Below are 12,044 nucleotides of genomic sequence, written 5' to 3'. Positions count from 1 at the left end.
GGGTGAGCTCCAAGCAGAGTCAGAGGGTGGTATTATACCTTGTTCGAGCATTTTACTAATTTGTTCTCTAACTTCCTGACGGTGTACAAAAGGGTATCGGTAACTTTTGGTGTAAATTGGGTTTTCATCATGAGTTCTAATGCTATGTTTGATTCTATTAGTGAAAGTTAGTGGCTCGCCTTCTATGTAAAATATGTCAGCGTAGCGCTTGCAAAGAGTAACTAAATTAACCCGTTCTTCACTATTCAAATGGTCAGTTCTAAGTCTGTCTAAAACCTGTTTTACTCTGTCTGAGTCCGGTTCAGTATAGGAACTTTCAAAGTTAAATAAGTCAAGTCGTAAAGGTCTGTCAATTGGAATTACAATGTCTTCGTCTGTCATATTCTTAACCTCTACTGTACCAATCTGATCCGTCACATTAGTAATACATTCGTGTACAATGCAATTACCTAATAATTGTTCTGGTATGAATACGTCACCATCGTTATGATGTATCGGTATACTAATTAAACGAGATGTTCTGGCTGGTATTATTTGATCTGTATATCTTTTACATTGATATCGCAATAAAGGAATTTTCGCATTTTCTGTTATTAATATATCATCTCTAAAATCAATTCTACAGTTTTCTAACAAATCCAATCCAATTAAACCATCAAAATAATTATGAAATTTATATATAAATAATTTTATATTTTTAACATCATTAAATTCAGGAAAACTAGGAACTGATATCGAATGTTCATGAATGCTTGTTACTCTAGAGTTAGTTACTTCAAAAGGATCATACATTTTCGGAATATTACTGAAATATTTATCCACTGCTTCAGGGCTTATAAATGATTGGTTTGCGCCTGTATCTATGAGAAGTTTTAAAGGTGGATTATTAATTTTAATATAAGGCAATTCTTTCTTTGATTGTAAATTTAATTCTATTCTGGTGCGGATTTCTGATTGCTCTTGTGAAAATCCTGACTCTTCCTACCATTTGGATATTTCGATTGAATATCTTTACTAGCTTTACTAGTACTAGGCCTATTACTATCATAGCGAATATCCTCTATTGGTGGTAATTCCTGTTGTTCATAGTATTGATTGTCATCATAGTCATAATTACCATATTGTCCGTAATAGTCACTTAAGTCATAGTCGATGTTATAATAATTGTAGTCAACATAGTCATTGCCATACTCATAATCATCATAATCATAAAATTCATTAAAATTAAGTTCTTTAGACTTAAAGTAATTTGATGGAGGCGGATTGCCAAATTTCTGCCAATCATGTCCAGGAATTTTGGGTGGTAAGGGTTTTGTCACGAAATGACTTACCCCACTCATAGGTTTAGGACCAGAATTATTATGTATAGGATTCCTATTAGGTATCCTGAAACCACTATTATAGTTAGGCAAAGGTGCTCGGAAAATTTGCTGAGTTCGCGTTGGATACATAGGCATGTGCTGACGACTATTAAAATTAGGATTAAAATTAGGTTTTTGCCAGCTAGGCCCAGGTAAAAATTTAGAAGGATTAAAGTTGTTAATAATCGGAGGAAATTTAGGCTGTGTGTGTGTGAGTTGCTGGTGTGTGTTCTGTGGTGATGATGATGACAATGGTTTTTTAGGATCTGTTGCTAAATTATTACGCTGTTGTAAATACATAACGTTAAGCTCATCTTGGACAAATTCCAACGCCTTTTCAATCGTTTCAGGTCTCATACATCTTATTCGGGACCCGAGAGGATCTTTTAAGCCTCTTACAAATGCTTGTAATGTTAATTTGCGATATAAAACTCTTTTAGCTTCTACAGTTGTGTCTAATGTCTCGTGCAACGATACATAAGACATTATAGTACTGAAAAGGTTTTGGCATTTGTCATAAAATTCCTGTGGAGTCTCATTACATTGTGTCGCTAATGCTAAGTCATTATAAAGAGCGGTCTCGTCCCTTTGGTCAGAAAAATTATTAATTAATGTATTCCTAATTCCTAACCAATTTTCAGGTATGCCATTGGAATTTATAGTACGAGCGGCTGAACCTGTAATCTTATTTAGTATGCCATTGATCACACATAAATTAGATAATTCATATCCTATCTCGTCCTTTACACATTGAATAACAATTTGATCGCATATTCTTATAAACCTAGGAAGTATATGTGGGTTCCCATCGAATTCAGGAACTGGGCGGAGAGCCTTATAAACTGTATCAGGATCCATTTTATACTTTAAACTACTAAAATTTAAATTCAAATTACTGCTTAAACTATGAGGCCAATGCGAGCTCTCAGAAAAAAAATTTAAACCTACTGAAGGACGATTCGAGCCTTCGCTTAATTGACAATTCGAGTCTTCACTTAATTGACGATTCAAGTCTTCACTTAATTGACGATTCAAGTCTACTAAACTAACCCTACGAGTTTTATACCTGGAGGAAACAGGACTATTTTTCATAGGGCGGAAAATCGCAACGAGGAGAGAGCAACACGAATGGAAAAATAATTCAATGTACTCACATAACTCGTCGACTTCCCTGGTTTCTTTTGAGTTGCACTGAAGTTTGAGTACGCCCCGGCTGCTTCCTTATGATTTTTGATGCTTCGGTGAACGCTTGATAGCGATAGCTAGAACGACCGCGCGCGGTGTCGAAACTAGACCCGGAAATCTTCTTTATAGCGATCGTCGTAACCCCGAAACTATCCTACCGACTGCGCCAATTACGATATCGACAGCCCGGACTCTCAAAAAAAACCAATAATTATGTAACTATTTATTAATTAAACTTATAATTAAATTACATAGAATAGATCCGTAGTCGATGCAAGACACGAATATAATGCAAATATATTTTATTAAATTTAAAATGGAAAAATGCGGTAAATGATGAGGCAGCAAAACGATTCCCTGAAGCCCGCACGTTAGCCATACACGTGTTGCAACGTTAGCGATCTTCTTTAGGGTACCGTATGTAATTAACGTCAATTAACTTCTGTTTATACTTATTGCGTAACAGTCACAGATGACAGAATTATTTTTAGATGTCAAGAAGAAATCTGTGGACAAAACATAAGCACATAAAAAAATCACTTCATAAATGTAGACAGATACAGTCCCAGGTAGTCCGGCCGGTCCACCTAGATTCAACTACCTAAGTATCACTTACAAGTAAACACTCGCAAAACTATGGACGGTCAGTATTTTATTTTTACAGTGTAATTAAGACGTATCAGTTAAACGCTGCTTCATAATATAGTTTGAAACAAGAGGCTTATGCTTGACTAATTCGTATCACGTATCAGAGATTCAGGGACACGCTCTCCGCACCTTCAAGGTGCCTTCTTTACCCAATTACACGGGTCAATCACAAAAACACATCGTCTTTGAAGCTATTTAATCATGTCAACATGCATATTATAACCCCGCGACATCATTGACATTTATAAATAGCCTAAATGTATTTGCAGATTTGATTTTTGCAAGGGTTAAGTATGGTCTATAAAATAAAAAAAATTGTTAACAGACTAAAATAGTGCATTATGCGCACTAGATGAATCCGATCATCATTTACTATACTTATATTACATAATGAAGTAGTTATTTAGAATTTTCTTACGTTATTTGAATTAAAATTAATATTCACACAATATTAGCAATTGCTTTTTGACACTTCAATGAAAAATTAACAGAAGCAGCAATACAATACTGGCCTCTAGGCCAGTTTTTAATATCCGGTAACATTTGATTGATTGATAATAAGAACAAATCTACAAATGACGGTACCCATTCTAAAATTACATTATTATAACAGAAGCATTTTTCAGAAACATTATACTCATCCATCGCAAAAAATAAATGAATCGAACTTAAACAACGTGTATCCTTATCTTTTTTGACAAATCATTGAACTTATTAGTAAATATTTACCAATGCTACACAGTCCCTTGTAAGTAAATATTTTCTTCTATAGACACATAGGAACCTTAATTGCCTGATCCACGACGCTGATGGTTTTAATTTACAAAAAACAATGTCTTCACATGAAACAATCTTTGGCGTATAACCGGGGTTCAACTAACAATATCAAAGTATTCGAAATTCATAATTTTTGAATTTATGTCGGACTACTGTATATTTTGACATATACCTTTTTGTTAACTATATTTGTTAATAGTTACGTCCTCAATTTATAATTTTGAAGTGAGTTTTTTGTGCGTTTTCGTGAAATATTGTGAGGCAAGGTATCCGTATTAGTCTAACCTGTCTTTGTTCCGAAACACAGGAATTGCACACTTTTTCAGTGTTCATTACATATTATATTTATTGCACAAAAACACAAGTTTTACTTCTTCGCTACACTATTTCAATTAAATTTTCATTCGTCTCGTTTTCATATTAGTTTGTTATTTTTAAACAGCGTTACAAAGTTATCAATGAAAAACATCACCACGCTGATTTTATTATATATATATGATCACGACAATCAATTAAACAATCATTCCGCCGACTTAATTACTTTTAATAGAATACAACATGACATATTTGCATAAGCACACAAAACGTATAGTGTATTAATAAAACTAGAAAATTGTTCATACTGTGCGTGATTAATTAGTCGTAAAACAAAGCGATCGATTTTCGTCACGCTATATTGTTCCGATGTTTGGTCTGAGGTCATATAAGAGTTATTTGAGACCCAAATAATCCAAGGAAAATTAATTCTTTGTCATTCAAGAACGTATGAACGTATGTATCGTTATTGCTAATGTCGTATGACTTCCATTTTTAGTGCAGTTATTATATATTGTGTCTAAATCAAACCACAGATAATATGTAGTATATTATGATTATTCTATGAACAATTATAACTCAAACAATTAATTTAAAATAAAAACATACTAAGTAAGAGCCTTACACGAATACTTTGACATGAATTGCATTACGTATGTTTTATTATTTTTTTTCCGGTTTTATTTAATACCACATTTTCAGAATACTTAATTTAGCTGAGAAAAATTCATTTGCAAATATCGGTAAGCTAGAAATTGAGAAGTGTTTTGTTATATAAAAATACATTTGACATTACACAAAAACTGTATGATCAATATCCAAAAACAGGTTCCAATCGTTATTGGATAACTAGAGAATAATGACTTGTCACAAAAACCTTCAGTAAAGGGTCAGGCGGTCAGTGGGCCAGTTACTCTCCATTTCTATGAGATGTTATATACGCTATTGAAGAATACGGCTATGTAATATGTACTGTAGTGTTTTTAATACCTTTAAAAGAAAAAAAAGGAACATAAACAGGCGGTATCCTAAACCAATTTATATAAATAATTTTGGGTTTTTGAGCCGTGTTATCTTAGAGGCTTTACAGTTGACTCTCAAACATTTCGACGTGAGTAGATTCATTGTTATTGTTTAGGAAAACATAGCTTTACGCACGACGCGACTGTGTGTCAGTCACAGAACACTGATTACTAACTTCCCTATACAGAAAACAAAAAAAAGTATTCAAAAACAGATTTAGAAATCTGAGGCCAAAGTGAAGTTTGTTTCAATTCTACTATTCATTCTTTTTTTGATAATAGTTTGTTACTACCTCACATAATAAGGATAAAGTAATAAGAGTAAGCTCCTAGGATAAACATAAATTATGTAATATATATCGAATACTTTTTGTTTAAACATTGATAGTATTGTTAGCAATATACTTATAAAATCAATAGCTGAAATATTTATTAAATTAAAAATCGGTCTACATACAATAAAACAATATACTTGTTTTGAAGTTGTAACCGCACTATGTATGCATGCAACAAATAATTTTCCATATTTCAACCTAGTCATATACAGTTTTTAATGTCATATCGTAATATGTAAGCGAAAAACCTCCTACATTAGTCCTTGCTAACATGTATTCGATTTGCTTAAAAAACTGAAATTACTATTTTTGTGTCAAGTGTTTTAGCAATGTTTATTCAAGTAGAACCTCATTAATTGTTAGTAATTTACTGTGGAATGTCAAGTAAAGTGATCAATTAATGATGATGCAAGTTTAGGTAACTGACGAAGTGGGTTAAGTTCTTTTTTATTGGGTTAATTCAATGATGAAATCAATTACTAATTCTTAATATGTGGACATCTAATTACGTTTTAAAAAGTGGATAACCTCCCATAGATATTAAAATATAATTATATATACTTGTTGTTCTTACACCACTCGCATTTATAAACTTAAAGTAAACCTTGAACCTTTAGTGTGGAAACAAATTGGATATCAATAATAATTGTAAAAATCTATTGAAAAAAATTTTTTACTTTGGAATATAAGATACAGGTATCACTTATTCCACGTCTTTAAATTAGAATCGATATATACATTCCGACTCATCTGCAAAGAAGACAGAGGGTGTAGGCCGAAAGAAAAATCAGGTGTAAAAAACTCTCGGTACGCTTTTAAAATAGCAAATCATCAAACTGCACTTATTATAAAACAAAATATCGCAAATTAAATAGAAGTAGCCTGTCTAGCACAAGTCCCATGCCTTTTTATCAAATAGATATTTGTTAACTTTATAGTAAGCCTTTTACACAGCTTTTCTTTAGTACATTTCTAAAATGTTTAAGAGGCGGAGATAAAAGACCCTCTGGGATTCTATTAATGAAAAGTATTCCTTTTCTGTTACCTATATATAAATGTAGTATATATAATCTATTATCTTGTCTTACAAAAGTCTTGTAACATCTAAGTAAACAGCTTCCTAGCGTTATGCAATCATTTTGCATATTAAATCGTCAGTGGTTAACAGCAAGCGTAAAATGTTTACTAGAAATTCTATTGTGAGGCAATTAGATAATGATTTTCCGGGAGATTTTGTAGTATATATTGTTTAGCAGTGTTAGCTTATTCAAGACTTAATCCTTAAGTCATACCTTCAAACAACATGGGTTAAAGTTTACAATTCAATATCTAACCTAACCTAACCAAACTAGATAAAATTTCGTTTTTTGGACAGTTATTTAAAATAAAATATTAATGTGCTAACCTTACCTAACCGAACACGATAATAATTCGTTTTTTGGACGCTTAGATTCGTACATACTCAGTATAATCAAATTCAAGGTAATTGTAAACCCAACCCACAATCTTAAAACATGACAAAGAAACTACGATTCATATCAGAGATTTTTTTTTAATTTAACCGTTTCACAGTGTCACATTCAACTCATTTATTGGCTAGCTAAAAGCAAATTATTTTATTTAAAATTAATACAGTACAGTGTACCTTTAACGCTGGCAGCAATTCCTCGCTGCATTGCGATACTTATTCGTTGAGCCAGGAAAGTGCCAGCTACAGGTCACCGGTACTATTTATCTATGGCTGGCTTATATTACTTTTATAAGAATTTCATAGTTAAAATAATTTCAGTCCTCTATCATTTATACTAGAGAATTATAAATATGTGTTGTTATAATTTAATATTAGACAAATTAAGTATTTGATTTGATATAAAAAATTGTACGCATTTTTGCGATTAATGGCAGGAATTGTCGTAACTTTGAAAATTATTTTTTTCCTGTTACAACTGATAAATAGTTAATGAATATTAATGTTTATAGTTTCCTAATGCATTAAAATTAATACTTTAATTGCACACATGTTTCCTTAATAGTAAGTATATGTTTCTAGAAACATTGTAGTAAAAATTAGATGCAGCTGTTTTCATTTCTTAAATATCACAAAGATACATTTGAGAAGCTGTAGTAACTTACTTACAAGTTTTTTTAAAGAATAGTAGCAGATATATTTAGCTATGTGTACTAAGAACCATACGTCAAAATATATTATTAACAAGATCAATTGTTTTGTAATACAAGAAATAGATTTATCAAGTCGCTTTAAATTCTTTTCAAAATGAGTGCTATTAGAAGAATATTGTTTTGAAATGTCAGATTTTTAGATACAGTTGACCTCCGTCATAAATATAGGCTCCTAGTCATTTTGGTAATCTACTCGCTATATTTGGAGTGACCTTTTTGTAAATGGTTTTGCAAATGAGACTAATGCAATATCTTAAGAACTGGGCGGACAGCTAAGGGACATTATAAATAATACATTCTTGTGAATATTGTTTTTATAGTACTGGCATACAACTAATATGTATTTTGAAGTAATTTTGTTCCAAAGACGATTTGGTTTCGAGCCCAAGGTGTGACATGATATGTCATACATATTGCGTGGTAGGAACGTGCTGTTTAACAGCGAAATTCCTTAATATAAAAATAATGAGAGGGTTACTCTTGTAAGGAATAAAATAGAAACCCTATCTTTGAATAATAAAAGAGCCTGCACACACACATACAGCCTTAAAAAGCTGTCACCATCATAATACTTTAAGGTAATATGATTATCATAACATGCATATGATTTATTAACATGCAGGGTTCATTAAATCTACTAGAACAAGATATTTACTTGATACAGTCCATTGTATTCGACCTACAAGGTGATACACCATTTTAGCGACTAAATAATACACCCACGTACTGAGTTATGATATAAACATTATACGATATTTACCGTTACACTGTTAATAATAAGACCTAAAATTCGCTGAATGATTTTGCTGTTTCAGCCTGATTTAGCGGTAGTATGATGCTATTGTTCTAAAGTAAGCCATTCGATATTGATGGGCAATGGAGATAGGTAGATAGCCAGAAGCAAATCGGGGTTGAATGCAAGGTCTAAAGCCTCTTTGTATCAGACCCTTGCTAATTAAATGAGTAATATTCAAACTATATATGTCTATATATTAGTAAATGATACACTCATGGTGCAGTATTAATAATGAAGATGCAATCACACTAGGACTTTGTAAACAACATTTTTTAAAAACAGATTTCAAAAAATGGCTCAGTTGTCGAACACACGGCTTAGTCAATGAGTTTAGCAAATAGGTTCTGGATTTTCTGGCGAAACATGTAACTTCAAAAATCGGGGTTAAATGCAATGGACAAACATAAATTAAACTATTTTAAATTAAATTATAAATCAATATAATACAATAACCATAGCCGTGACCCAATTGGGCATGAGCACAATTTGTCATGAGCGCATCACAATGCCCACGGGCGGCCTTGCGTCATGCTGCACTGGTCATTGCACAAGGGCGCGGCCAATTTGACACGTGCTCACACCTTATCTCACGATTATTAACATTATAATTAAGCGCACAATATAGATCAAATACCGAAGTTAAAATATAATAGCTTGTACAAAATTTCCTTAGACACCAGCAGGATAAAATAGTTCAGTCCTCCACGTTTCACAAGTTATCAATTGATGAATGTAAAATGGCGAATGTAGAAGTCGATATAAGAAGAAGACATGGGGAGAAATTGGCTGTGCCAAAAATGAATTTAGAACTGTTTCGGAAAAACACATTTTGCATGGCAATTAAAATTTACTATAAATTACCGAAATAATTAAAAGATCTTCCGACTAGAGTCTTTAAAAAGCGACTCAGTACATTACTTTTGGAAAAATGTACTATTCAATAAATGATACTTTGCTTGGGACATTGTAATTGATACAAATTTAATAAAGTAACTAATCATGTAAAATGTAAATTAAGGTAAATTTGCGTGACACTGTGTGTGGCAGAATATGCGAACGACTTACGATTGTACAACCTTTTGATTGTACAACATTTTGTACCATATTCTTGCAATAAATAAATTATTATTATTATAAGAATTTTGTATAAAATAATTACTTTTTCTCAGGTGATTAAGTGTTTTTGATTATATAGGGATTCAGATTCAGGCGTGTTTGCTTAAGCTTCGAGATAAGTTGACATACGGAAGACACGCTTAGCACATCCATAAACCACGTCGAGCGTGTTGTAAACTTAGATAGTTAGAAACATACTCTAAAAATTAATAGATAATCACATTCATAAAATAATTGTGATATTTTCTAAATGTCATTTTTTCAATTCTGTTTATCGCATTCCGTTTTCTTTTCTTTTGTTTTGCTTCACTGAACTATCGAGTTGAAATTCGCCGAGAGAAACCACATTCTTAACAATTTTTAATTAGAAATATTTATAAAGTATGTTGTATATTTTCTATTTTCAGTTTAGTTTTACCATTATATATCAATAGGTATATAATAAGATAATCAACTAAATTCTAATTACCTTATTTTTATTTAACAATGTATATTTTACAATTATTAGTATTTTTATTTGCGTAGAGATGTGGGTCTCTCTACATCTTCTACCGCATTTTCACTACCAAATCACGAAATTCCACCCGTATCACCGCGAAGTCCATCGTTCCACAACTGAACGTTTTTTAAGTAAGTTTTTTCCGAGGACCAACACAATCTGGTATAAGTTGCCGACTGAAGTATATTCAAACCAAGTGGACCTCAGTTCTTTGAAGAAAAGAGCGTCCCAATTTTTAAAAGGATGGCAACGCGCTTCGAGCCCTTTAGCAATACCAAATGTTGCTTAATACAATTATACAAATAAATTTTCTTCTTCTCCTTTCCTGGATTATGTTTAAATTTTCCTCACGTTCTAAATAGAGCCGATGCCTTAAATGAAGTGGTAAAGGCTGTTAAATTAATTAGTTTACGATTTATGGTATGTGAAGTTATAAAATTGATAGCTTTTTGATATGAATCGCACATGTCATGCGCGTGCGACACACCGGAAGTGGCCACGTAACTAGTGGAATACTCATGCGCCTCTTGCATTTAGGGTTGTTTATATGTTTTCATATCAGCTTCGAAAGATTTTAGTATAATTTAGAAAAAAAATTAAGATTCGAAAGAAAGAAACGGCAATACTGTGCGCTTTCTATATCTATCTCACGTAACAATTATATATATTATATTGAATCCGTTGTATGCGAGCTAGGTAATAACAATTTTATTATTATAATTTATTTAAATATTATATACTTAAAGTAATTGATTTACAGTTTAGTTTCAACTTACAATGCGTGTAGAACTGAAGTGAGATATTTTGTTTGGGTATATTTGGCGCTTAAAAATTTAATTTTGGTTCTTAGTTTGCCATACTTTGTATAATAAGATTCTTCGTAGTCAAATATTTATAATGATTTAGGTTAATTTAACTTACAAAATAAAGTCTCTTTCTGAGCAAAAACTATTTTCTGGTTTTGAGAATTATAAAAATTAAAATGAAATTTTAGAATCTATATTTACATTTCTCCCGTTTAAGTTAGAACCCGCGCACCAATACTATTTGTTTTCTTTGACAAAATATAGCCAGCCCTAATAAATATTATAGAGGTGCCAAAAGAAAATGTTAATCCATACGATCCATTAATTGCATTACAGCAAAGCCTTTTGTGTTCAGTCAATTATAAGCAAACGATTTGAACAGACGGTATACGTAATTGTTGTTTGTTATTACTATAATTGTCTTTAGTTATATAATAAAATTATTATGCATAATACATTAATATTGTGTAAAATTGGTGTATTTAAGATCAGCTTATCTATGAAAATAGATTTAGTTTGATGTGTTAAAAGTGGTGTCTGTAAATAACGTAAGCTGAAGTGTAGTTGTATGTATTTTAATGGTGACAGTTTTCTCGTTGAGTGAGCATGGCGCCATCAAGCGGCGGCCACGTGTATTATTACGTTATAAGACGGCGTCAGCGAATTCTGACGAATATAGTTTCGGAAACTTGGTAAGAGATGGCGGTAGTTTATAAGAAAATAATTTATTAACTATAAAATATTAAAACCCAAAAACTAAAACTGAGGCAATATATATCTTGTGCCACTTGTATGTAACCAACATTTTACTATCGAAATTTCTGTTTCAAATTGTTTCCTATGAGGAATATACTTTTAAACGTAATAATTTATAATTATCGAAGTAGTTAAGATCTTGTCGTCTATACATAGATTATTAGTGACTTTTGTGGGACTTAATACTTATTATAGTTTTTATCATTACAGGCAGAGCCAGGTGAAACGATTGCTACAACCAAAGAAG

At 31.8% G+C, this 12,044-nt stretch overlaps 1 protein-coding gene across 2 annotated transcripts in view; it reads left to right on the top strand.

Annotated features, from left to right (window-relative positions):
- The window catches only part of LOC111003427 (serine/arginine repetitive matrix protein 1), an 88,816-nt gene that overhangs the window by 17,911 nt on the left and 58,861 nt on the right, over positions 1 to 12,044 (top strand). Inside the window, exons 1-2 of one of the 2 annotated variants that reach the window (XM_022273937.2) lie at positions 11,548 to 11,733; positions 12,008 to 12,044. In XM_022273937.2, coding sequence (XP_022129629.2) covers positions 11,620 to 11,733; positions 12,008 to 12,044 — 151 coding nt within the window. In that variant the 5' untranslated portion in view covers positions 11,548 to 11,619. Of the gene's footprint in view, positions 1 to 11,547; positions 11,734 to 12,007 lie in introns of those variants that run through there. The other variant, XM_022273938.2, reaches the window with a different exon arrangement.

The sequence above is a fragment of the Pieris rapae genome, chromosome 4, assembly GCF_905147795.1.
Source record: "Pieris rapae chromosome 4, ilPieRapa1.1, whole genome shotgun sequence".
NCBI classification, from domain to species: domain Eukaryota; kingdom Metazoa; phylum Arthropoda; class Insecta; order Lepidoptera; family Pieridae; genus Pieris; species Pieris rapae.
The sequence above is the reverse complement of the archived record's forward strand: the minus strand, read 5'-3'. Positions and strand labels throughout refer to the sequence as shown.